The sequence below is a fragment of the Leiobunum rupestre genome, chromosome 5 (assembly GCF_980474605.1).
Source record: "Leiobunum rupestre chromosome 5, qqLeiRupe1.1.hap1, whole genome shotgun sequence".
Classification (NCBI taxonomy): Eukaryota; Metazoa; Arthropoda; class Arachnida; order Opiliones; family Sclerosomatidae; genus Leiobunum; species Leiobunum rupestre.
The window spans coordinates 34,855,607-34,883,524 of NC_143388.1; the positions used below are offsets into that span (position 1 = coordinate 34,855,607).

Here is a 27,918-nt window from a genome sequence, read left to right on the forward strand (position 1 = left end):
ATTAATGATATTCCTATTAATACTGTTAAAACAATTGTATTATCGTTTACCCGAAGAACAAATCAAATTGTTTTTAATTATAAATTACACGGATACACTCTGAAAAGGCAGGATATCGTCCAAGATCTAGGTGTAGTATTTGATCATAAATTATTATTTACTTTTCAAATAAATCAGGTTTTAACTAAAGCTAATAAATTATTAGGAGCCTCCTAATTTCTAAGCAATTAAAATCAACCTCATGCCTTGTAACGTTATATAAATCCTTAGTAAAATCCTCCATAACGTATTGTTCAGTAGTTTACAGTAGTACATGTGAAACAAACATGGATAAATTGGAAAAAATTCAAAAGAAATTATATCATTTATGTAACCACATTTCAACACTTGTAACTAGAAATATTTCAAATCTAGATTATGAGCAATTTCTATCCAAATACAAACTAGTTTCGATGAATCATACATTAAAAAAATTGACATTAAGTTTTTAAATAATCTAGTTTTCTCACGATTACAGTGCCCAGAACTTTAAACTGTTTGATGTTTAATTGTAATACCAGAAGTAACAGGCTAAGAAATACCTTTTATCCAGGTTTTAGGGAATCAAATGTAATGAACCGTATTAAGTGTACTTTTACCGAATTTGGTCATATGAACGACATCTTTAACAAATGTATTGCATTAAGGAACATAAATATAACAACTTAGTCCTTTGGAACTTATATTTTTTAACTTTACGTACTGCTAACTATTGTTCTCTTTTTTTTTCATTTTTCATTTATAATGTTTTAATATAATATGACATTGGCTTACGCCAGCTAAAATTTTCTTTCTTATTGTATCTGCCGCGACTATATTGTGTCTTATAACTTGCTGGATGTACTTCTGCTTTATGGGACAATATACTCAATTCAATTCAATATATGTAATAATATATAGCTCTATTTATTGATTATTTTATTGCAGGCTATTTTAATAATATATAGCTCTATTTATTGATTTTTTGATTGGAGGCTTTTTTAATTATATATAGCTCTAATGATTATTTCATTGGATACTTTAATTAAATATAGCTCTGATGATTATCTAATTGGAGGCTTTATTTATATATAGCTCTATTTCTTGATTATTTTATTGGAGGTTTTAATTATATATAGCTCTATTTATTTATTATTTTATTGGAGGCTTTTTTAATTATTTATAGCACTATTTATTGATCATTTTATTGGAGGAACCGAAACGTTCACCACCGAATCATTCTAAACATCGCGACGTCCGGTGCCGAAACGTCCATATACTCGTCGTCTGCTTAGAGCCAAACCATTTTAAATAATTTTTTAGAGAAAATACAATTTACATAGTAGAATTCCAGAATTCACGCGTCTTATTTTAAATGAGGTTCAATAATTCCACCGTCCGCTGCAATACAAATCCGTGCGCGATGAAGCATATTTTGAAACGAAGCACGGACATCTCGGGAGTTACGAGTTGAAACGCTGCGATGATTCTCTGCCGTCTAGATCTTCTTCGTTAGTGACAGGCGTTTTATACACTTCCTCCTTGACGAATCCCCACAGGAAAAAGTCCGGCGGTGCGAAATCTGGGGATTTCGGAGGCCATCGTGCTGGACCGTTCTTGCCTATCCATCGCCCAAGGAACTCATTGTTAAGGTACTACACGACGTGTCTTTCTTGGCGGGCAGGTGCACCGTCATGCTGGAACCAACGGCGTGGGACGTCGACTAATGGCACATCTTCCAACTCGTCTGCGACTTCATTTTGTAGAAAGGCCAGGTAGTTCTGCCCATTGAGTCGACGCGGAAGAAAAAATGGCCGAATAACGCGATCTCCCAGAAGACTAGCCCAGACGTTGAAACGGAATTGTACCCGATTGTGATGAGGAAATCCCCAGTGCGGATTTTCATCAATCCAGATGTGGTTATTTTGGCTGTTTATCGGGCCGTCTCTACCTAAGGAGCACTCGTCGGGCACAAGAATCAAACGGTGGAAATCTTCGTTTCCTTCGGCCATAGTACAAAACCAGTTACAGAAATCCAGATCACCATCGTAAAGTGCTTGGTGGGGAGTGGCACGAAATGGGTGATAGCTATGACGGTCAAGGACACTCCAAACGTAGTACTTTGACAAGTCCAAAGCAGAGCAGGCTATTCTTATTCTTGCTCGAGGGTAGGTGACAAAGTAGGCGATGACTGTGTGTTCCATGTTGATATTGTCATGGCAATGTCCGCGGAATCTGCTATACACGTTGACTTCGTTTTCAAAGTCACGGAGAGCACGTAGTGATTTGGACGACTGTCAGGATAAAAAATTTGAAATAATCGATTCACTTCACGTGCATTTCGTTGAACATCTCCGTAGTATAATTCGACCAACCTGGACCGCTGTTCACAGGTATAACGAGGCATCTTTTTATTTAACTGGAGTACGTTAAGAGAATGATTTTAAAACGAAGCTGTTTCTCTTTAAATACTAAAATGAAGCCACACTTTAAGCGACAGAGTAGTGCAAAATAAAAAAAACACGTGGGAAATTCAGTTGGCATAAATTAGACGGTTTCGTGGACTTCTTGCAACATTCTTGCCCCAAATAAGACGCGTGAATTCTGGAATTCTACTATGTAAATTGTATTTTCTATAAAAAATTATTTAAAATGATTTGACTTAAACAACAGTCCCTTTTTATTTCATTGCTGCCTCACATAGGTGGTAATGAAATATTAGAGAGGGTCCGCTTCCAAAACTGACGTCACTACGATCTACGCCATCCTCTATCTCGTAAAACACGCTTTAAAACTTCTATTGTAAAATTGTTATAGATTGGAAGACCTAATTGATAGGTGGCGCAAAATACCATCTTGACCGCGAAAAATTAAATACTATGTAATATTTGCCTAACTTAACGTTTTCGGGAGTTTGGCTTTCTGTGGTAGATATTTTGTTAAAAATTTAGTCCGGAAACGTTAAAAAAAATATTATTGGATAGGTAAGGATTAAGTTGAATTATCCCTTCGGTGCGATGCTTACAACGTATGACCGGAAGTAACAAATAAGTGTGCACTTATCGGAAGCCGTTCTAATATGACCGAAAGTAATAACAAAGTGTGACACTTATCGGAGTAATAGGCGATGCCTACAACGTATGACCTGAAGTAACAAATAAGTGCGAAGTGCGATGCTTACAACGTATGATCTGAAGTAACAAATAAGTGTGTCACTTACCGTAGGCAGTTCTAATATGACCGAAAGTAACAAATAAGGGTGACGCTTACCGGAGGTCGTGAATTTCTCTCTGACATTTTCCAAGGCCGTTCTAATATGACCTGATGTAACAAATAAGTGTGACACTTATCGGAGTAATACGCGATGCTTACAACGTATGACCAAAGTAACAAATAAGTGTGACACTTTTCGGAGTAATACGCAATGCTTGCAACGTATGACCTGAAGTAACAAATAAGTGTGACACAAATAAGTTTGACACTTATCGGAGTAATACGCGATGCTAACAACGTATGACCTGAAGTAACCAATAAGTGTGACACTTTTCGGAGTAATACGCAATGCTTGCAACGTATGACCTGAAGTAACAAATAAGTGTGACACAAATAAGTTTGACACTTATCGGAGTAATACGCGATGCTAACAACGTATGACCTGAAGTAACCAATAAGTGTGACACTTATCGAAGTAATAGGTGATGTGAGCAACGTATGACCTGAAGTAACAAATAAGTGTGACACTTCTCGGAGTAATACGCGATGCTTACAACGTATGACCTGAAGTAACAAATAAGTGTGACACTTATCGGAGTAATACGCGATGCTTACAACGTATGACCAAAGTAACAAATAAGTGTGACACTTTTCGGAGTAATACGCAATGCTTACAACGTATGACCTGAAGTAACAAATAAGTGTGACACAAATAAGTTTGACACTTATCGGAGTAATACGCGATGCTAACAACGTATGACCTGAAGTAACAAATAAGTGTGACACTTATCGAAGTAATAGGTGATGTGAACAACGTATGACCTGAAGTAACAAATAAGTGTGACACTTCTCGGAGTAATACGCGATGCTTACAACGTATGACCTGAAGTAACAAATAAGTGTGACACTTATCGGAGGCCGTTCTAATATGACCAAAAGTAACAAATAAGTGTGACACTTATCGGAGTAATACGCGATGCTTACAACGTATGACCGGAAGTAACAAATCATCATCCCTTTTGCCGATTGGAAATTCGTTAGTTCAAATTCAAGCTCTGAAGTATTCTTTAGCCACGTTCACACTAGAGCCTAAAACCCAGTTAAGGTCAGTTTGAATGCCAGTTTTGACCGCCTACGATAGTTCTTGGCTCACAAGTGCGAAATCGCTTCACCCTGGTTCGCTTATAGCCAAAGATTAACGCCATTTCAAATTATGACTAGAATTTTGAAAATACTAAAATGTATCCCAAAACAATTAGTTAATCATGTTTAATATACATATAGTAATATTATTTGACATTGTTTAGAATTTTATCCCCATTATTTTTGAAAATACGAGCAATTTGACTTCCCCGCCTTGTCGTTTTGAAAGCGATTTTAAGCGAACCGACTTGGACGAATTACTTCCCGAACAAACACGACGCGATTTCTCACGTTGGTTTTAAAAAACAGTTATCTAAACGAAGCGAATTTAGGGGTAAGTATAAACGTAGCTTTTGTGTTATGAGTATAATTGTGATTCTATACAATATGACCTATTTGATAGTTTAAATTCTTAATTTTTTTCTTGTAAAGTATCATTCACACAATATAAGTTTCGTTGGTTCTCTTCTTTAGGCTTAACTAATTTAAAACTTCGATGTGTCAGTCATTTCGGAACCTCTTTCAACGCGATCTAGGAGGATTTATACTCGATACAAGAGCTGACCTTAGACATAATCAAATAATTAAATTATCTACTCTCTATCGAAATGTAGATGCAAATTAAGTACAAAAATTATATTTACATTATTTTATTGATTAAAACCAACTTTTAATTTAATAAAACCATCGTGTATAACTTGCCAAAAGCATACGAAATTTTTCTTCGCGGCTTGGGCGTGGGGATTACACAGCGTGGGCTTCTGGCGTTCAGAAGGTTGCGGGCTTTAATTTTAAAAACAATTTAGTAAAAACGTTTGTACTAGAGAGTGTTGTTAAATTAAATTTACAAGAAACCAATTTTACACTGTTAAAATTGATATCATCGGTCGGGGGGTTCTGGGCTTCAAAGATCGCGAATGCCCTAGTTTACGCAGGGGCTCTCTTTTGTATTTTAGAATGCCGATCTCTGCTTGATATATAACGGTTCGATTAAGTGCCGGGCAATGTAATAATATAAACACCCTCTTGGCGAACTTGTTTAGAATTCTATTGTCCAACTCTTGGGGCTCCTGGCAATGGCCAAATGGCTGGAATGTGCACGGAGAACAGACCAGGGTCGACTTGTGCCTTTTCTTGCAACTTGGGTTTTTCAATTGACGGAACTGCCAATTTGACGTGCGGTGACAATGGAAGATGGAGTGCTATGACGCCTCGCTGTTTTCAGCCAAATCGTGTGGCCCTAAATGGGTTAGAGTGTGGAATAACTGGTGAATTTACCGGGAATTTGGGGTCCAGCTCTTAACCCAAAAGGGCGGTGGCGCACTGGGAGATGTTAGCTCTGATCAAATGGTCCTATCTCCACCTCCGACTTCGGTCAGGTTTGGACTGGATACTGCGCTTCGGTTCAGGCTAACGGAAAGGGTCCAGGCAAACTGGCCGCCTCGGCAGATTGGGTAGCCTGCTGTTTCCCAGACTTTTGGGGTCCACCGGGATCTCCGGTGCCAGCTGTGCCGGGTTACTTGGGCTGCTGTGTGCTCGTCGTTCTTCTTTAGGAGCTCACTCCAACGTAGGTAGGGTGTCGGCTGGAGTTGCTATAGCATCCACTCTTAATCCCACTGCTGTGTGCGAAGTGGGGAGTGGTCCACCCATTGCTGCACCTTTTGCTGGGTTGAGTGGCTTGCAACTAAGGTGCTACCGATGCTGGATTTGTCACCTGTCCGGTCTTGGGGACGCTGGCGTAGGGCACTATGATGACAGGCCTCCGGTGGTATGGTCTTTGTTACTAGGTACACCGGGCTATAAATTCTGACACACTGTACTATGGAGTGTTGTTAAATTAAATTTTAAGGAAACCAATTTAACGCAGTTAAACTTCATATCATAGGTCGGGGGGCTCTGGGCTTCGAAGATCGCCTAGCCCTAGGTTAGGCTGGGACTCGCGAACGCAGTCGCTGTCTGTTGTATATTAGAATGCCGATCTCTGCTTGATATATAACGGTTTAATTGAGAGCCCTGCAATGAAATAATATTATCGCCTTCTTGGCGAACTTGTTTATCTCTACAAACATACGGTCATTTCAAATTAGATAGGTTTCTCTAACTTTCTTTTTCATGAGACGTAAACGTTTTTGGGAAGTACCAACTTGTTTTTTTTTCATGACGTATTATTTCAACGAAAAATTGTCCAATTTTGGACGACACCAATTTCATTAAATGTTTTCGAGTACGCTCTACAACTTGTTGATTGAAAATTTTTGTTTACCACCTATCGTTCAAAAAATAAATATTTCAAAAATGTGAAACATTTCACGGTTTTTCTGAAAATTTCAAAACAAAGGGGTCCTCTCCGAGAGAGTTTATCCTGATAATTTCACAAATTTAGCAACTATAGTTTTTGAGAAAAACGCCTGGGCCGATCAAATTAAGACACTCTGTATAATGGTTACTACCGGCCATGAATGAGATTTAAGAAAAGGGGGGGATAAGAGTTATGACGCGCCCCTCCTAAACGACGCCCCTGAGTGATTATTGAAAAATTAACCTAAATGATCCACACTTTTAGTAAACAAATGCCATTGAGAGCAATTTTTTAGTTAATTAGTAGCTTTAAAATAAATTAAAAAAGATCTTCCGAAAAGTGAAATTTCATCCCCCATTTTCACCCCCTTAAACGGACCTGCCAAAGTGGTAACATTGGTTTTATTTTTTGTTAATGACCCTTATATTATAATCTAGAGGTAAATCGCTTTTTACAGAGCATCAAAGCGGAACCTTTTTTTTTCAACAACGCCTGCACTATAAGCCCTTGACGTGGATTAAAATATTTTATAGTTTCATTTTATGGAAACACATTGAAACAAATTTATATTTCAATAGATATTTCTATAAAATAAAATGAATATAAATAAAACCAAATGTTGCTCTTTCGTCACGAGGTACAGCCTTCGCACGTGCGATTTGCACACGTGGTAGAAAATCTCTATTCCTCGGGTCTGAAACGCGCTCTCTGAGCCTGTAGCGTAAGAGCCACATTTAAACAAGGACAGGATTCTTTATGAAAACAACTATTAAATGTTCTATAAAACCTAAGCTTATAGTTTCCTTTAAACCATTTTGATCGACGTTTCAGTGTTTTATTTAATGTAGCGTTACCGTAGAAAAACATTTTCTTACCAGCTCTAGGGTTAGTAACTTATTTCAACGGTCAACACTGTTATTTAATGTCGTGTTATTGTAAAGTTAAAATAAATTATCACTATTTAACAAAAAATCAATTTTCACATCACCGTCATTTTAAATATCAGATTACCGTTAAGTAATATAACACTAATTTGACCGTAAATTTTAGTGCAAAATTTAAACGTTCATATGACTGTAAATTTTGGGGTAAAATAACCGTTTGGTTACAGTTATTTCTTCGAATGTAATTGTTGTGGCTAAACTAATACTTTACCCTTATCTTATAAAATATCAGGTACAAAAATGCTTTTTTGTACAAAAGTGGTGAGTTTTTATGTTTATTTATTTTTAAGTTCAAGACTGTCCAATATCACTACTCCTATATTCAAAAGCAATGCGTTTAACGATGGGTGAACCGACTTCATACTTTATTGAAGACAAAATCAATGCTAAATTTAGGCCTAAGTCATCACTCGTTTAATCTTTGTACCGAATACTGATTTTCAAAAATCCTACGTTCAATTTCACTGATTCCGCGGTGATTTCCAGCGATTTCTCATAATTTATCAGTGATTTTAAAGATTTTCTACGAGAACCTACGAATAGGCGAAGCTATTAAGTCGAAGGGGGAAGGTAAAATGGGACTCACGTGACTAAGTGACGTCATGATCTCATGAATTTATCTGTAACGCCATCTAGCACAAGAAATAAAATAAAGAGTGGCTGAGCAGCCTGAGTTTCTAACTTTCGATGTTTCGTATTACCCAACGCAGTGAACGCACATGTTTAATTAGATTTATTTAAATAAATTATACATTGATTCAACCTGATTCAGGTATAAGTTCTTTTTTAAATTTTCACGGAAATTCAATGTTTAAAATATTGTCATAATGTTTTTTATCTAGGAAGTTTTATCTCATTACTGAAGCCTTGGTCTAACCTCGAGTCCTCGAGGTTAAAGTTTAAACGTTTACCCGCGTAGTTATATATAATATTCTATTTTGGTGACAATTTGGAATAAATAATGGGTCGTCAATGCTGTGTACCTGCGTGTAAATTGACTCCACTTAGAAATCCACATGTAACATTTAGCCCATTTCCCAAGAATGAAAATTTACGAAAAGAATGGATTCGGATTATAGAGATAAACGCTCAAACTGTGTTGAAAAACTAGAGAGACGACCTTAGAGTACTCCAGTTAGAAAACCGCTAGGGGTTAAACATCAAAATACGTGTGGACTTCAATACAACCGGCCGAAGAAAGATTGAAGATCAAACTCCTAAGTATTTTGGCAAATTAATTGAACTGAACGATGGTCCAGATTTATCCAATGAATTTGATGTTATGGAAGAAGTAGTTTCATCTTCGTCTGTTTGTGGAATGGATATTCTTTTGTTAGACAGTTATTCTCCTAAAGACAATGATGACATCCGCGGCAGTGCTGGTATGAAACCTTTAAATTTTCAATATTTTTTAATTTTTTGTGACACTCTAACCAGGGCAAGGCGAACAAGACAACCACTTAGGGCCCCGCGCTTAGAGACACTTTTAGGGCCTCGAGCTTAGATTAGGTTAATTTCCCATAGAAAGGGGTCGCGTTACGTTGCGTCTAGGGAAAAACTCACGAGACAGAGCCCCGGATGTTCAGCTATGGCGTCTAGCTACACATTGTAGCCTGTGCTTAGTAGCACAAATTGGGAATGAATTTTCCTCTGCAAAAAGAAATATTTTGGTGGGAGGTCCCTCGGTTATTTGGTATGTTTTAGTGGGAATGGCTCTCTATTTGGGTATGACTTTTCATCAGCGAAGAAATGCTTTAAAGGAAGAGGCTCACATTCCCGTACGCTGGGCTTACGTTAGGAAACGTTATATTTCAAGCTAGGCTAAATGCTAATAAACCTAATGGTTACTGAGTTTGGGTGTATTTTAAAACAGATCATAACTACTGCCTTTATGAAGACTATAAAACACTGGCTAAAACTATAACATATATCCAGTCAGAGAGCCAAGAATATATCACTACCATAGAACAACTTGAAATGGAAAATAAACAACTGAAAGTAATGAATGAGGGCTTAAAGGATGAAGGAATGAAAATGAAAACTAATTTAGAAAAAATTAATGAAAGTTTATCAGAACAAATCAAAACTGTTATAGCTCTTAATAATGAGTATGAAACTAAGATGAACCATTTAGAACAGAAGTTACAGGAAGTAAAAAGATTTTCTTTGAAAAGCGTAGAAAATTCTCCGGCAATGTTGAACTTTTACACAGGCTGCGAGAGTATGGATGTTTTCAATGATTTTTTTGGCGTTATAGAGCCTGATTTAAAAGAGTTAAAACTGTACAATGGCGCAAGGGCTATAAGAGAAAACATGACAGGAAGGAGGGAAAATCATTTGGACGACCCATGGCGTTACCCTTTAAAGAACAACTAATTCTGGTATTGTGCGGGTTAAGAGTAGGTGTCTTGGAGGATGATTTGGCATATCGCATTGTACAGTTTCTAATATTTGTACTACTATGATTGATTTGTTCGAAAAGCGACTAACCCAGTTTCAAATTTGGCCCTCACAAGAATTAATTGATCGCTTCATGCCAGAGGAATTTATATCAAAGTTTTCAAAAACTAGAGTTTTGGTAGACGCGACGGAGTTATTCATCCAAAAACCCAATGATTTCAAAACTCAAAGTGATGCATGGTCATCATATAAAACTCGTAACACTGCCAAGGGACTTATAGGTATAGCACCAAATGGCTTCATCAGTTTTGTCTCCAACTTAGTACCCGGAAGAATGTCCGATGTCAAGATCACTCAAGAATCGGGATTAATTGACCTCCTTGAACCTGGTGATTCTGTTATGGCGGATAGGGGTTTCCTAATCTCTGACCAATTAAAAGAGAAAGGAGTCTCTCTAAACATGCCCCCCTTTTTCAATTTAAAAGCTCAACTTTCATTGGAAGAGGAAGTTTACACTAGAGAGATAGCAAGTATAAGAATACATATTGAAAGAGCGATTAGAGGCATGAAAGAGTATAACATATTAAGTACCATCTTCCCAAACTCTATGCATAACCAGCTTAACAAAGTATGGAAAATATGCACTTACTTAGTAAACTTCTGCAAAGAACCTCTATTAGACAGATAAAAGTGTAAAAAATAGCCCAGAAAATGCTTAAAAATTGTTTATTGAAAAAAGTTTGTAAATATGAAAAAAATATTACAAGAACATGTTGCTTATTAAGCGTTAGGAACTATTAAAATTTTGAAATATATTTCATGAGTAATTTTGTATCACAAACGCTCTAATATTTTTTCATATCACAAATGCTCTTAATATTTTCATATCACAAATGTTAACTTTTAAAATATCACATCTTCTTTCCAAGGTACGGTAGGCTGTGATTAACGTAGAACGTGAGCAAAATAGTAATCATTTTACCAAAGCTGGCAAAATGGATTTTCATCCCCTATATCAACTAAAAAGTCGCACCACCTGGACCTGTTAAGCCAAGCTGACCTTGAAATTGGTAGAAAAATGCATGGTTTTGGTCTAAATAAATCTCCCCATTTTCATCTTTTTTTTCTATAAGTAGATTCTTTTTTGCTAAAGCTTCATTGATGCTCATCCCCTTTTCTTTACATTTAGCAAGGGCTTTTATCCCATAACCAGTATTTTCCTGATAAACTAATCTATCAGGAGATGCACCTAGCATAGGTTACGTTGGATTTACACACAACCCAACAGAAAAGGTTTTAGCCCATATGTGAATATTTTCATACTTTCGAGTAGCAATCTCTTCGTTTTTTAAACCTTCTTGAACGTATTTCATACGAGATAGATCTGCTCCATTAAAAATTGTTTTTAAAAAGGCTTCATTTTCTTCTTTTTGACGCTTGCATACTGCACCAAACTTGGACGCTGTTATCCTGAATTTTCTTTCACTCTTCCAAAGAAGGCAGTTTGACTGGTCCCTTGTTTTAACTTCCAGATTGATCGCTGCATATAACGTAAGCTTCAAGACATCAGGCGTTCGGATCATTGTGGAGGTAATAAGCTCTTTGACGTCATCTGTTATTTCTAAAACTGCTATTGGAAGATTGATTCTAATGACTGAAACCTCATCAGTTAGTGGTACCGAGCTGGTGCAGATATCCGAAATATTTTCAGGTCTAGATATTATGATTTTTACAGGTGAAAAATTGTTATCTTCCTGAATGAGACAAAAGAATGGGCGCCGTTTTCCAGAATTTAATCTTTCAGTTACCCGCTTGATCCTATTTTTCATTTCGTTATTATTTTCTGGCATTCCCACGTTATCCAAAGAGGAATAATTTTGTTGATTTTTTTGTCTCAACTTGAGAGTGTTGCTGCACTTGCCAGGGGCATGCTTAATAAAATCTAGATCAGTAAAAGCTTTCTTGTTGAGTTTACTATTTCCATTTGAGACACCCTAACTTCTGGCTTTTTCGGTACAAGCAAGGTCGTCAGGAATAAAAGACCTCTCCTCTCTTAAACAATCCAAAATATACCAAAGAACAGCGCCAACATGCTTGCAAACACCACAAACCCCAGTTTTACAGGCACACCCAAGCCATTTCAACTTCCCCACTTTGTTTTGTTAATTTTTATCGCAACTTCATACTTAGTTGATATTGTAAATGAAGATTCAGCTAAGCTTTTAATATAAATGCATGTTTCTGATGAAATTTCTTTGGTCGAAGTAGTTTCCACTGATTTGGATCCAGGATTTAAAAATAATCGACCAACTTTATTTGCCATAAACATGCGATACCCGAGAGTTAAATGTTTTTTGGCTTGTGAGTTGCAATGATGTTTGGGAATGTTGGATTCATTAAAAGTAACAGGAACTATCTTTAGCTGTTTAGTCCAGTTTCCATTTGTTAAAGTAAACTTCTTGTTAACCGCCTTCGCTTTATGTTTCAAAGCAGTCCTAGAGTTTATAATAAATATTATAGTTAGACAAGAAAAAGGTCAAGGCTTAGTTTCTTTATATTTTAATTCTTACCTTTTTTAATTTCTGGGCTAGTTCGAGCTCCATGGTTCAACACCTTTAAAACAAAGTTCAATCAATAAATAAATAAAACGATTATTTAAGCAAATATAGTTATTAAAATTATTACATTATAATAAATACCTGAAATGTAGCATAGGGTATTATGTAGCAGACAGTCCGCTTTGGCTAAAGTATCACTTCTCATGGCCAACTTCAACCGCGCGTTCGGCCGTAGAATAGTGATATCACATGGTTTCTTTTTCCCATTTTAACAAGTTGAGCAAGGCCAAAATTACTTTATAGTATCGCCTATTGTACACATGTTTACTAAAGTGAATATCCCTAGCAGATGACATATTAGTAACTGCAGCTAGCTATAACTTAACTGGGACTCAAATGAATAGTGGACAATTGAAAGAAAAGAAGTTATCTATCCTTTCTTGATAATGCTTAAACTATTGTTCATCAAAGTAAAAATCGACACCATTTTCCTAATCTGTGTAATGGACTAATGGTGTAAAATAATATATGCCATTTTTCCTTTCAAATTTCAGTTGTTAATAACGTTACATCCCGAAAATGAATTTAATTAGACATAATTAGATTAAAAAGCTTCAAACAATCTATTTGGTTATAATATTTATTAAAACCTTAAAAATCTCTAGAAGTCCTTTAAAAACTAAAGATATTTTGACCATGGTCGGTAGAGATTCTGGCATCCTTTTCCAATAGCATCTCCAGTAATTGCATTTACATTATTAAACCCTAGGAAATAAAATAGATTATTGATTGAATTAAATATAAAATATTTAACATCGCTTGAGCTATAAAGTCTAAAACAGTGTTATAATTGTTTTTCTGCTAGTTTATTGGTGTTGTCCAAGGTAAAAAGACAAATAGTACAATAAATTTTATTACAAAACATGTGAAATTTCCCTTACCTGCTAAGGCCATAGTTGTATCCAATTCTCTTCTAAAAATGTCAATAATGCATTTTGCTCCTTTTGAACCCTGTTAACACGTAAATATATTAATTAAATTCATTTTAACAGTGTTGTGTGTAACTTAAAACTATATTTAATTTTAATTTTCAATAATTGATGTCAAAAAAGGTTCCATATTTAAAATTTCGAGAAATTAAGAATTTGAATTTGTTTAAGTCTTAATAATTTTCGAAATCCCGACTTTTCCTATTAAAATGTAAGATATTTTAGTTATAAGTTTTGTTCATTAAAAATGTCTAATTTAAATCATGTATTGCCAAAAACCTGTTTGATTGAATTTGCACATATGGTTAACCTTATTTTCAACATTTATTGCAAAGCAGAAAAGAAGTACTTCTAGCGCCAACTAGCTTTAGCTATAGAAATACAGAAACTTAATTGAATTCGATATTCAGACTTGGAAATGAAATCAATATCTGAAATTCAAACGCCGTTGTGATAATAGCACATTTAATGTTTTAAATAATAAAAGTATTTAAGTAATCAATTGGGCTACCTAAAATCATATTTCGGTGGCAATTAGTTCTGGTGTGTTTTCTAAATAATCAACAAATCACGAACCCTTGTTAACCCTAGTAAATAACGAAATTGATAGGGTTAAATCGTGGTTTCGGTTTGGTGAAAAATAGCGCATCCTACCCTAATTTCAGCTTAATTGTTACGGCAGAAAATAGTTCATCCCACGCAATATAAACTATACATCCCAACTTGTGTTGTTAAAACGTCAACCACTTTATTTAAATTCCAAACTTACTTGATACGAAAGCCCCCAGGCATTGGGTCTTCCGTAGAAAACCGCTTTGGCCCCTAAAGCGAGCGCTTTGAACATGTCGGCACCAGTACGAACACCACTGTCCAGGTACACTTCGATTCGATCTCGAACTGCTGTCATTATTTCTGGCAAGACGTCAATCTAGAAAGATAATTCACGCAGCAATTAAATGAGGCACAAAACTTGGGGACCCACAACTAAGGCAACTGCCGCCTCTGTAACAGTAAATCCTTACAACCAAGATCAAAGTAACCTTTACTTATCCGAACCTTTTTTATGAAATAGGAATTAACACCTGTACAGAATTTATACTACCGATTTAATTTTGACCCAATAATTGGTTTTCTGATTTTGGGTATTTTTAGTAAGTCCTAGTTAAATAATCGAGCATTTCTAAAAATTTAATAAGGGACCGTTCACAAATTGTGTGAGAATAAAATTAAAAGTTAACATGAGAGTCAGTGTCACTGAAATGTTACATCGAATACCGTCATTCTATACTTCTAACCAAATTATCAATTATTTAAAAGTACACTAGAAATTAAATTATTTTTCTTCTTTGTCATAGTATGATAAGTTGTCTACACTAAAGCAATACAGGTATAATTATAAGGCTCCTGGTGCTTTTGTATTTCAAAGGGTTTAATTTTTTGGTTAGGTGCTTTAGGTGGTGAGAGTCCTGCTAAATGTTACTTTTCTTTACGAGGGGATCTCTCAAACGGTGATTTAATTCGTTATGTAATTTGTAAACAGCCCCTTTGTACTACATAGCACTTATATATCTTTTAAAATTAATTGATGGAATAGAAATATTGAAATTTCATTTTACCATGTGAACCGAATGTTTTTTTGTTAGAGATCGGCGTTTGAATAAGAAATTATCCAATTATTTATTTTTATTCATAACCACAAATTATCCAAAAAAATATACGAAAAAAAAACGATTATTTCTGCATGTTAAATCGTTGTTTATTCGTATAAAATGTTCATAAAAAACAGTTAAATTTTTTTATGTTTAATCGAAATTTTGCCGGTTAATTTACTCGTTCCACCGACCTCTATTTTTGTCAAATTTAATATATTATCCGTGATTAATCACGTAAAATATACAAGATTTTAAGGGTCCAAATTTAATCTCGCTCAAATACTAAATTTCCAAAATGTAGGAAATTTTTAGTTTAATGGGAAACTCTACATATTTATTGTAATGACGGCTGTTAATAGGTAGTGTTTCTTTATATTACGGTCTACATAAATTCAATAGAATCGGAGATAGCAACCTAATGCAATCTCCTTCTCAGAAAATTATGCACCTCCAACAAATTTATAACATAAATAGTAGTTTACCGTGGCTGGCGCACCATCCAATTGCCTTCCACCGTGGTTCGAAACCAAAATAGCAGACGCTCCATAACGAATAGCTAATTTGGCATCCTCAGCTTTTTGAAAAAAGAAGATACAATTAAATCACTTGAAAACTAGAATAAATAAAATATAAGAAATGAAAACCAGACACATAATTCAAAAACATACATTTTTATTTTATCTACATATTCCACGCACGTTGATTGATGTACTTTCTCTTCTTAACGTGACTTTAATGTTGAAGCCTTAACATTAAATGTAGCTCATACAGGGAGTGACCAAGATAAATGTCATTTTGTAGAATTATTGCATCTTAAATATTTGGTTTATAAATACGTAAATATATATAAAGCTTACAATTGCAATTATAAAACCTAACATTGACAAGCAGCAAAAAATATTAATTTAAAAAAATATTCCTCACTATCCATGAAAGCTTGTTGAGTTTATGGGTAGTTGTAAGGTTAGGTAGATGTTATCTCGCGTGGCACGAAGGGCTTGCCTCCACTTAACCACATCATTTTGGTCGTTTTACGTTACTTGGACTACGTTCGAAGGTTTTAGCCTTGCCGATTAATATTATTACGGTTTTTACTGACCAGATAAGGGTAAATCGATGTAACCACGAGTAAACCATTTTATAAAAATGTGCACAAACTATTCTATAGCCAAACACCGTGATTAAAAAAATTATTTGTTAAGTTAATCTTTGCATTTATCCATCGCAGACGATGGTAATTTCGTATGTATATAAAATGGTTATCCTACCCTAATCTGTAATAAGAACTTGAATTTTATTATTAAGCTTTAATCAGACTGATTGAAACTTCATGCACTGACTAATAAATTAATGGCTAGTTTCTCGAAAATTCGTTGTTCAAAACTGGTAATCAAACCAATTTAAACTATTTTTTATGTCTTGCGTGATCGTGGATTTAGGTTAATATCACTGGGCCCTTAGCCAAGAGTTAGTTTTGCCGTAAATTTACCGGCAAATTTGCCATTTCATCAATGCGTTTCAACATTAAAGAAATTTCATCAGGTCCGTATTTAGAGGATTTGTGGGTAAAGCAATGCACTTTGTGCCTCAACCCAGATTACTTTAAGGGTCATGAACATGGCCCTGGTTTTATTGAAATTACGATCGTAATTTTCAGTATCAAAAACAAATACACTTGTGGTAAGAAACTTCTCATGGGTGACATTTTGGATAATAAAAACATATAAACACTTACCTGTTAGAATTCCTTTCAAGACAATGGGAAGAGCAGTGACTGATTTGAGCCACGTGATGTCGGCCCAGTTGCTATTTTCATCCGGACCAACGACGCGGGCCAGTTTTATATGCGGGTGTATTCCATTCAAGTAGATATCAAAATTAGCGTAGCTAAAAAATAATTTTAAAATTAAGTTAAGGCTTGGAAGTAAGGTAAGGGGTCAAATTTATATGGAAGGAAAACCAATTTAAATGCAACTCAACGATGGAGTGGCTTATAACTAACGCTCAACTAGCCTGAAAGATTTTTTTAACCTTTGTAAGCCAACTGCTACCTTAATATATCAGTTACGGCTAACTAATTTTGGATGGTTGTGAAATTTCGTAAACTGGAACAATAAAAGGGGCCAATAAAGTAGATTTTTAACCAGATATACGATTGCTAAAATCGTTTTTTTTTGCTAAAAATTAAAACTGAAGTACATTGTAGAGGCAAATCAAAGAAAAGGGAAGACTTGATATAATAATAGACCACTGCTGTAATGTATTTAAACTTAAGGATACTGAAAACGTAAAAATGATTAGCGGGCAACAATCCGGGCTTTACGGAGCTGAGGGGGTCTTATTTAACAAGTCATCAACATGTGCAATATTAACGTTAAAAAGCTTTAATATTATTTAAATATGTATCTTTTTAATATAGCGCCTATTATCTAGGCCTAATAGTTTTATAATATATCTTAATAAATTCTAGTCGATTGTCTTTAATTCTTAAAGAGTACATTGTAGATAAAAAAAGGTTTGGCTAACAAACGCAACGACCTATCGATAACGCGTCTATAGCGCCCGTTATCCCTGGCTTCTGATTATCAAGTTGGCAAAAACGTAAAATTAGGTAATTACCATCAATTTAAGTATTTTTAGTGCTTTTAAGAAAACTTAGCTCACTATCAAATGAGAACAACAGACCAAGTTGATTAAGATGGTTTCGTAAAATAATATATCATTAGAGTTAAGGTGGTATGGAGATAGTTCCGGAGAGAAAGATAAACCAGAAAAGAATTGATTCTGAAAATGTCAGGGATGTGAAAATCTAGTAATAAGAAGTCGTGGAAATTATTTTAGCTTTAAATAATTTACGAAACATTTTGGTAAGTGATCTAAAAAAATCTGTAATACTCAGTGGGAAAATATAATTTCTGTTCATACATCATTGTTTAAAGAAAAAGTCCAGGTTGGGTAAAACTTGGGTCTATTTGAAAGATCATGTTTAAATAAACTCAAAAATATCAGTCGTAAAATTGTATCTTTTTTATGACGAGAAATTAATTTTTAAACGAGCCAAATTAACCCGCCAAGCGATCTCCCATTTTGTTTCACGGTGAAGTTTTAGGACTTTAATCACGCGCTGTTAGCGCTATTACAGCGCTCTGTTCCCTGCGCGCGCTTGCTCGGCGTGCGGTCTGCGGAGGGAAGGCAAAAGAAAATGGCAGCTAGCTTGGCGGGTAAATTTGGCTCGTTTAAAAATTAATTTCTCGTCATTTAAAAAAGATACAATTTTACGACTGATATTTTTCAGTATATTTAAACATGATCTTTCAAATAGACCCAAGTTTTACCCAACCTGGACTTTTCCTTAAATAATGGATATAATTTTTTATCTGTAACAACTTTTCACACTAGATCATCCCTTTCGTAAATTCTGATCCTAATTAAAAATAATTCAAATTCTATCTATTCCTAAAAATTGGTGCTATATGATAAAAGTTATGAAGCCAATATCTCAATAAAAAAAAAGAGTATTTAAATCCTAAAATTTTAGATATGTAAAAATATGTACCTAAATCCGTCCGGAAAACTGTAACGATCTCTGTCCCGGAAATAGCGAATTCCTTGCAAAGGGAAATCGATGGTAAGGACGAGAGCCTTGTATCCGTTCCTTTCGGCTCGTCTGACCATGTCTACAGTGAGGTCTCGGTTGGGAAATAAATGCAGTTGGAACCAGCGAATTCCTCCAGGCGCAGCTTCGGCAACTTTTTCCATTGATATCGTTGAGTAGGTACTCAGTACCATAATGGCTCCAGAATCTCTCGCGGCTAAAGTACAGTTATGCACAATGAAAAAAGCACTTTAGCGTCCGTTTTACGAAACCAAAGCGCTAACTTTCGATCAAATGTTTTGGTGGATCAATTTCTTTCTTCGCCTGGCTAGATTGAAACGTCAACTACAATCCATACCCAAGTCAAACTAGTCAAATTGGTTTAGGAATTTATTTTTAAGACTAAAATATTTTCTTTGAGTATGATTTTAATTTAAAAAAAAACTCACTACTTATTTTTGCGTAAATGATCGCTGCATTGTCGCTCCATTGAAAACCAGCCATTTTTCGGGCAAAGACCACGTCGGTTTAACCTAGGAGCAACAAACACAACACCCCACACAAGGCGAACGCAAGCTGTCAAAAGCCGTGGATTGTCTTGTGTACAGTTTTCATTGGCTAGACGCTTTAGCGCCTGCTGCTGTTGGAAGGGGAAAATTCGGAAATTGTCTAGCCCCCCCCCCCGCCCGTAAAACTTTTAGCGTAAAGGCTCGTGACGCTCGTCCAATGAAATTCGTACACAACCCTGCGTTAGTGTGTTTAAAGGCTAGCTGCGTTCTCCTTGTGTTTGTTGCTAATAGGTTTAACATACAAGAAAATTTAGCTTTCAGGAGGCATTTTGCGGGATATTTACACTAAATGTTTTGTTATTTTCTTTACGTCGAGGATAATTTGATAGCGTAAATTTTTTATCCCAAACCTGTGTTTCATATAAACGTCAAATTCCGACGGACAAAAGATTTTTCATTAATTCGAAAATTGTTGAGGACGCAGATACCGAATCTGGCGGCTCCTGAGCGAGAAAGTTGCGCAATTTAAATTATGACGTCATCAGGATGGCCACCGTCCACCTAACACCAGAAACTTTATCTCGGAAACAAGCCGTTAAAAATTACGTTTCAGACATCATTCACTAGATGATGGCCTATTAAAAATTATTATTTTTCAAAGGTGCCGCTCTGATACCTTTAAATTAAATTATTCCTTTTAAACTAATAATAATACATCGTTTAAAAGGTTTTTCACATATATGGCACTCTGAATGTTTATTAGTTTTACTGATATCGGCAGATTTCCGAGGATAGCCAGAGTTCCTATACAGTTCTGATGAGGGCGAAACCGGTCTACTGTTGGAATCTCTGGCCTTAATTTTGACTTTAGATAGATTTTCTCCATCTTTTTTTGGTCAGCTAGGCTAATACCCTTGGCACTAACTTAGGCTTAAACCTTCTTGACGCTTTTTAGTTGATATATCTTTGCTACCGGGGGGCACGATGATAATCGTTCGTAAATCAAATTAGCTTTTACAAACAAAATAGGGCTCTAATACTACAACAAACTAAATTATTCGATCTTTAATTAGCAATTGCTTAGCTTTAAGTAATAAAAAATTAGTTCTTAATTATCTTGGTTTAGTTTTTAGGTATTCATATCTAAATCGAACCGAGGTCAAGCTTCTAGGAGAAAAGACGATTATATATAATAACAAATGACAAAATATATCGTGCTGATGTTTGTTGTAAGTTTCGGACAAGGTCATTAGGCCTAAAACGGGCTCATTGTTGTCGGGTAAGATCTGAGAAAGATCATGTTTTATATGGCGTATAATGGCAATTCTTTCCATATCTTAAGAATAATAATAAACAATTATAACAATAAACAATAATAATAATAAACAATAATAATAATAAACAATAATAATAATCAATAATAATAATAATCAAATCAGTTAGTGACTTTTATTGACATAAATTCAGCTGACCGAGTTAATTTGCGTAGGAGGTTGGTGGTAAGCCCTTCATTCGTAAAAAGAAGGCAGCCCCCACGGCAATAAAATTCAATGCCAATGGTTTATGACCCCTTTTAAACATTTTCTGGGTCAGCCAAATTCCTATAAATAATCGGTTATGGTCTTAAAGTTTCCGCCCAATATTTTGGATACCTCGGGCGGTCGCTTTCTCGCCTTCCGGGTGGGCTCCACACTGCGCCGCGTGAGGAGATATGCCAATAGGAACGGAAACACTTTGTCCTAAAACGGAAGTGGCCAAAGTCCTGTTCGAAACATCTCTTAGATAACGTGGCTTAATACGAAGCCTATAAAGAAAAATAAGACGTTTTTAGTCAACTGTTTTATAGAATTATCAATTATCTTATCAAATAAGAGTTTTCAGAAAAAATAATTGTCAGGTGCGAAACCAATCATCGCTGGCTTGGTGATTCACTTGTTAACGCAATGCGTTTAGTTTCCAGATAAGTTAAACGGAGAATAAATTAGTTCTTTTGATGCTTGAATATCAAAATACTTGTTTTGAAAAATCTACTTTCTAGTTTGACGAAATTTAAAATCCTAAAAATAACTTGAGACAGGTTTTAAAGTAACGGACTAATATATTTTTCCCAACGTCTTAACGTCACTAAAGGCTATCGAAATCCGCTGTTCCTTATGTGAATCTAACCTGGTTGCAAAGGGGGAGGGGATTATTTTTGCGTTCCTAGACCGTTCCTTAACCTTAAAACGTTACTGTTTTTCGAATCGGAACACCATATACGTTTTGCCATGAAATAGGCTTTTCGAAATACTGTGAATACATGTAGGTGTAATCATCGGAAAAGCTTAGATTAGGCCTAGTGTCCTATGAAGATTAAAAAAAAACGACGCCACTTTTTCTAGGCTCAGTTTTGAAATTACTTTAAACACCGTTAAATGAAGAATGGGTTTACATGTATATGAAGGATAAAAGAATATCACATTACTGCCAACAGGTTTGACAGAAGGTAGTGGTGGTGGCTGCAATTTAAGTTTAAACCAAGTAGTAGCGCGTGTTAGTAGATGAATTTTCAATCTAGGTCACACTCTTGAATGAAAAACAATATTTCACAAAACAATGGAAGATCAGATAAATTTTTTGTGATTTACATGCACAAGCAGATGAGACTGTGGTAATGGAAGCTTCAAATTAAATTGGAGGTTAAAAAAAGGTGCCAAAATAACGTTTTAGGCGAGTGTATGGGTAGGAAAATTTAAGATGGGTATTTGAGATAGATGATTAGCATATATTATTTTTGTGGGCTACAGAAAGATGTGATTGACCAATCGGGTAAAGACTCACCTCAAGACTAACGAACCAAGTGTTCGTCGCTCGAATTATCGGTTGAAGTACCACGCTTAATCTATTATTAGAAGGGTCACAGTCCTTAACCCCTACAGTTAAAATTGGTTGATTGAGTTGCGTAAAAAAAACTCCACGTACCTGCTGAAGCCTTGAATATTTTCTTCGTTAGTGAATCCAAGCAGAGCGGTGCCATCGAAATATTGCATAGCCCGAGGTTCGACATTCTGTTTGGCGTAATTGTGAAAATCCTCAACGTTCACGAAACCATCGCACGACAAATCCGCAGCGTCACCGATAGAAAATTGTAGTAGGCAAATTATCGAAGCTCCAATTAAAATAAAACGCATTATAGATTTTAATTTGAACGATGAGGTCTTGACACGACGAACCGTCGATTCCAAATCAGATCGTGTTTTTTTTTAATGACTGATAGCGTTTTCCATTGGGATCGCTCGGAGACCGCTCGGAGACCGCTCGGGACTTTACGATGACGTCATGACTCTTACTCGGACCGACGCGAAATCGTTGAGAGAGCAAAATAGAGTTGATCTGTAGCTCGAGACAGACCAGTTTTGAGTGGTCCGCGAGCGAGTGATTCCGCCAATGGAGCAGGTTTTTTCTACCCAATGGAAAACGAAAAAAAATTAAGAGCAGTCCGCGATCACTCGGACCAGGTCAAAGGAAAACGCTATGAGACAGCATTATTTAAACACGTGATGAATAATTTCAGAGAACCTTATTTTTCTACTGAAATTGGTATATTTCTTACAATTTTTTTTTAATAAAACCCTATAGGTAGTTAATAAATGGTTAAGTGAAAACGATGTAACGAAAATTACTCTCAAATGGGCAATTGTACTAAATTTCCACACCTTTTTGTTAGTCACGCTTGGAAACTGCGGTTAAAGCCTGACACTTTATATTTTACCGAGAAAAATAACCGGATTGATGAAAACGGCTCTACAGCTGCACTATGGCCATAATCGAACAGACTTCTTTCAAACAATTTTCGCAGGTTGATAATTCGGCAGACGAGTTAAAAATAAAAAAATTACGTTTTATGATTTAGATATCTTTTTTTACTCACATTAAAACCCATTTTTTTGAAGAGAAGGGCAGGTAATTTTTTTAGGCATTTCCAATGTTTTGAAACATAATATAGCAAACGATATATGAATACATTTTCCAATTAAAGAAACTCTTTTAGTTTAATATTTATGGGAATATAAGAAATTGAGTTAAAATAAATGGAACATCACAAATTAATTTTACCAATTTATGGAATCTTAAAAATTAAGTTTACCATTTATGGAAATTTAAAAATTAAGTTTACCATTTATGGAAAGTTAAAAATTAAGTTTACCATTTATGGAAAGTTAAAAATTAAGTTTACCATTTATGGAAAGTTAAAAATTCAGTTTACCATTTATGGAAAGTTAAAAATTAAGTTTACCATTTATGGAAAGTTAAAAATTAAGTTTACCATTTATGGAAAGTTAAAAATTCAGTTTACCATTTATGGAAAGTTAAAAATTCAGTTTACCATTTATGGAAAGTTAAAAATTCAGTTTACCATTTATGGAAAGTTAAAAATTAAGTTTACCATTTATGGAAAGTTAAAAATTCAGTTTACCATTTATGGAAAGTTAAAAATTAAGTTTACCATTTATGGAAAGTTAAAAATTAAGTTTACCGTTTATGGAAAGTTAAAAATTCAGTTTACCGTTTATGGAAAGTTAAAAATTAAGTTTACCGTTTATGAAAAGTTAAAAATTCAGTTTACCATTTATGGAATGTTAAAAATTAAGTTTACCATTTATGGAATGTTAAAAATTAAGTTTACCATTTATGGAATGTTAAAAATTAAGTTTACCATTTATGGAATGTTAAAAATTAAGTTTACCATTTATGGAATGTTAAAAAATAAGTTTACCATTTATGGAATGTTAAAAATTCAGTTTACCATTTATGGAATGTTAAAATTTAAGTTTACCATTTATGGAATGTTAAAAATTAAGTTTACCATTTATGGAATGTTAAAAATTCAGTTTACCATTTATTAAATATCTATACTATATTCCTAAGTGTCTTCTGTCTGTCTGTCTGTCTTGCATCTGTTTCTCTATAGACGTCCGAGCCGTTCAACCTAGGACCTCCAAATTTCTCACAGCTATTCTTATGGCTCAAAGGCAGCGAGGCGCGCTATTTTCATCGATTTCCAATTTGGGTTAAGTTAATTAATTCAATAATGTTACAAAGCGAGTCAAAATATGTATTTTTGCCCCTGGAAAGGTGCCGTGAATCCTGCAACCTACATACACCTATACAACCAATATTTTTTTGACTCAGTCAATTTAGTTGCTGCGCTGGGGGGGGGGGGGGGGGATAGAGTTTTGTTTATGCCATGACTCAGTCTCAACGGGATTTTAGTTCTAGATGGGGCCCGGCCAAAGGACGGGCTTCCCAGCTAGTTTTAAATAAAGTTTACTTTTTATATAATATTTTAAATAAAGTTTACTTTTTATATAATATTTTAAATAAAGTTTACTTTTTATATAATATTTTAAATAAAGTTTACTTTTTATATAATATTTTAAATAAAGTTTACTTTTTATATAATATTTTAAATAAAGTTTACTTTTTATATAATATTTTAAATAAAGTTTACTTTTTATATAATATTTTAAATAAAGTTTACTTTTTATATAATATTTTAAATAAAGTTTACTTTTTATATAATATTTTAAATAAAGTTTACTTTTTATATAATATTTTAAATAAAGTTTACTTTTTATATAATATTTTAAATAAAGTTTACTTTTTATATAATATTTTAAATAAAGTTTACTTTTTATATAATATTTTAAATAAAGTTTACTTTTTATATAATATTTTAAATAAAGTTTACTTTTTATATAATATTTTAAATAAAGTTTACTTTTTATATAATATTTTAAATAAAGTTTACTTTTTATATAATATTTTAAATAAAGTTTACTTTTTATATAATATTTTAAATAAAGTTTACTTTTTATATAATATTTTAAATAAAGTTTACTTTTTATTTAATTTTTGAAGAAAATGACTTTTTATGGAATGTTATAAATTGAATAAACTTTTTAAGGAATATTATAAATTAAAGAAACTATTTATAAATAAAGTTCAATATTTAAGGAATATTATAAATTAAAGAAACTATTTATAAATAAAGTTCAATATTTAAGGAATATTATTAATAAAGTTCATTATTTAAGTAATAATATAAATTGAGTATACTTTTCAAGGAATGTTATAAATTACGTTTGCTATTTAAGGAATGCTATAAAGTACGTTTACTATTTAGGGAATGTTATAAATTAGGTTTACTATTTAAGGAATGTTATAAAATAAGTTCACTATTTGAAGAACACTACCAATAAATTTCAAAGTTTACGGAAAATTATAAATGCTTAAGTTTTATATTTAAAATTAATATTGATGGGGCATTATAAAATCTTAAAATAACTATTTATTGAGCATTATAATATCTTATATTTACTATTTATTGAGCATTATAATATCTTTAAAGTACTGTTTATTGAGCATTATACTATCTTTAAATTACTATTTATTGAGCATTATAATATCTTTAAAGTACTGTTTATTGAGCATTATACTATCTTTAAATTACTATTTATTGAGCATTATACTATCTTTAAATTACTTTTTATTGAGCATTATAACAGAGAGTGTAAAGATTATGAGAGGCGTCTCTTCCTATTCCCGTAATGTTAAAATTTCGTACAAGATTTTGAGAGCGCGCGCCCATAGGAGAGGTTACGATACTATCCGACACACGATGTCGCTACTGGAAAATTTTTAAATTTTGTAAACATCCGAAAAGTTTTTCATCAGTCATGGCTGTTAAACATAGTTGAATTATGCTAATTTAAAATTAATAAAATTCAATTCCATGAAAAATAACGAAACGTAAGTACAAGAAAGCGGACTATTTATAATATTTTGATACTAAAAGAATTATTTGTTTGATTAACCAAGGAAATTCATTGGAAATTTTATGAAATGGCCGAGGCTTAACGAGAACAGAGCGTTATAACTTAATACGAGGAAACATTGAAGTTTGTAAAATGAGATTAATGTTGTATTTTTAACAGTTTCCTATCTAATCTTTTCTGGGTTTTCGTGTATTCTTGGTTAATTGAGATCTTGTTTTTTAAGGGAACTATGTATGCAGAATACTATGAAAAAAGATATCATGTTTTGGTATGCAGTTGCACATGGAGAATCTTCATTAGCTTTAAAATATTTCTTGTCAATTCTTTGAATGATGAATCTCTCCAAACGTCCTTTAATATTTGTCATGTGCGATAAAAGCTTAACACTGGTGTCAAATACTTAATTCATTTGTCTCCGTTACAAATTTGAAGAAACTATCAGTTGGTACGATGAGGCTGCTGAGCAGCTGATAGAAGAATTCTTTGCTGTTTTGAAAGCTTTAAAGTAAAAGAGCAGATTTGTTGGGTCAACAATTGGATTGCCTTTTTTGAGTTGACTTATGCAAGAAGAGCATTGAAGGTTTGAGTAGCAGCGGTGAATTAGATATCCTGAAATGTAACTAAGAACATTTTGTTTTAGCAGGTTTGGACTTCCAATAGAATTACAAAATTCTAAGTCTTCATCGGAACATTGCCCCTGGCTTTGCGAGACTACAAGATTTTCAAAATTAGAATCCGGTGGTTTCAAGAGATTATTCACAGAGGCCGCCCTGTATGCAGCTCGAAATTGTTGTGGATTGGGATGATCACGGACTCGCGGTTGCCTCCTTTCTGTCTTATAGATCCAAGAAAATTATCTACAAAATCTTGGCTAATCCTGTCCGTTAATAAAAACTTAATTTTGGTTTTATCCTTTAGATCTTCCCAGAGGAGTAGCAAGGCTTGAATTGAAATTACCATTTTCTGAAATTTACAATGGTGTAGAGTCATTAAGACTGAAAATTGTTGGCACAGCGGATGGTGTGAGCCTATTTTTAGTTCTAATATTCATGAAACTGGCATCAATGAAATTATTCGCGCAAATTATATGGTTAACGTGTAAATATTCCGTAGTTTTATTTGTAAGCCCATCATTATTTACATTTTTCAGCCACAAAATAGAACTAAACCTTATATTAAGTTAATATGCCAAAGCCTATCTAATGAAAATGCGAATTTACCAGTCTTTTTCCTTTGGAAACTTAAAAAAAGATGAACAAGGATTTCTTGTTTTCAATATTTTACAATTTAAAACAAAAGAATATACCCCAGACCCACTAAATTATTTAAAAACCTTGTAAAACTAGCATTAAAAATCTGGAAAGTTTTTGCGTCTCTTTTAAACCTAACATCGAAACGCACGCGCTGTGAGAACGGCGCCACTGGTGGCGCCATCGCTCTTACGGTAGTAGTGGACATTTTTGGGAAAAAAAAGTTAGTACGCTTTTTTGAAAGAGAGACGCCTCTCATAACCTTTACACTCTCTGATTATAATATCTTTAAAGTACTGTTTATTGAGCATTATACTATCTTTAAATTACTATTTATTGAGCATTATACTATCTTTAAATTACTATTTATTGAGCATTATACTATCTTTAAATTACTATTTATTGAGCATTATAATATCTTTAAAGTACTGTTTATTGAGCATTATACTATCTTTAAATAACTATTTATTGAGCATTATAATATCTTAAAATTACTATTTATTGAACATTATAATATCTTAAAATTACTT

The 27,918-nt window shown here is 34.0% G+C and overlaps 2 protein-coding genes across 3 annotated transcripts; one reads left to right on the forward strand and one right to left on the reverse strand.

The window, feature by feature from the left end:
• The first annotated feature begins 10,078 nt into the window (after nt 1–10,078).
• Nucleotides 10,079–10,705, forward strand: LOC149944358 (uncharacterized). Its single transcript, XM_090176318.1, has one exon. The coding sequence runs from the start codon at nt 10,079–10,081 to the stop codon at nt 10,703–10,705; it is 627 nt and encodes a 208-aa protein (XP_090032444.1).
• A 2,494-nt stretch (nt 10,706–13,199) lies between these two features.
• On the reverse strand, nt 13,200–22,688 carry LOC149944359 (2-Hydroxyacid oxidase 1-like). 2 transcript variants are annotated; one of them, XM_090174690.1, is made up of 8 exons: nt 22,282–22,688; nt 20,973–21,124; nt 18,773–19,028; nt 16,952–17,103; nt 15,699–15,790; nt 14,334–14,492; nt 13,517–13,586; nt 13,200–13,340 (listed from the first exon to the last, which is right to left on the reverse strand). In XM_090174690.1, the coding sequence occupies exons 1-8, from the start codon at nt 22,488–22,490 to the stop codon at nt 13,255–13,257; spliced, it is 1,176 nt and encodes a 391-aa protein (XP_090030816.1). In that variant the 5' UTR covers nt 22,491–22,688; the 3' UTR covers nt 13,200–13,254. The 2 variants fall into 2 exon arrangements, with proteins under 2 accessions (XP_090030816.1, XP_090030817.1); XM_090174691.1 differs by lacking the exons at nt 20,973–21,124; nt 22,282–22,688 and adding an exon at nt 19,261–19,381.
• Between the last annotated feature and the right edge of the window lie 5,230 nt (nt 22,689–27,918).

What these genes read in the sequence shown, in the direction of transcription:
- LOC149944358 (XM_090176318.1), top strand. Translation starts at nt 10,079, where the DNA reads ATGATTGATTTGTTCGAAAAGCGACTAACCCAGTTTCAAATTTGGCCC.
- LOC149944359 (XM_090174690.1), bottom strand. Translation starts at nt 22,490, where the DNA reads ATGCGTTTTATTTTAATTGGAGCTTCGATAATTTGCCTACTACAATTT. An exon ending in AATATTCAAGGCTTCAGCAG is followed by an intron (nt 21,125 to 22,281) that starts GTACGTGGAGTT and finishes TTTTCTTTATAG; the next exon opens with GCTTCGTATTAAGCCACGTT. An exon ending in TGGATGGTGCGCCAGCCACG is followed by an intron (nt 14,493 to 15,698) that starts GTAAACTACTAT and finishes TTATCTTTCTAG; the next exon opens with ATTGACGTCTTGCCAGAAAT.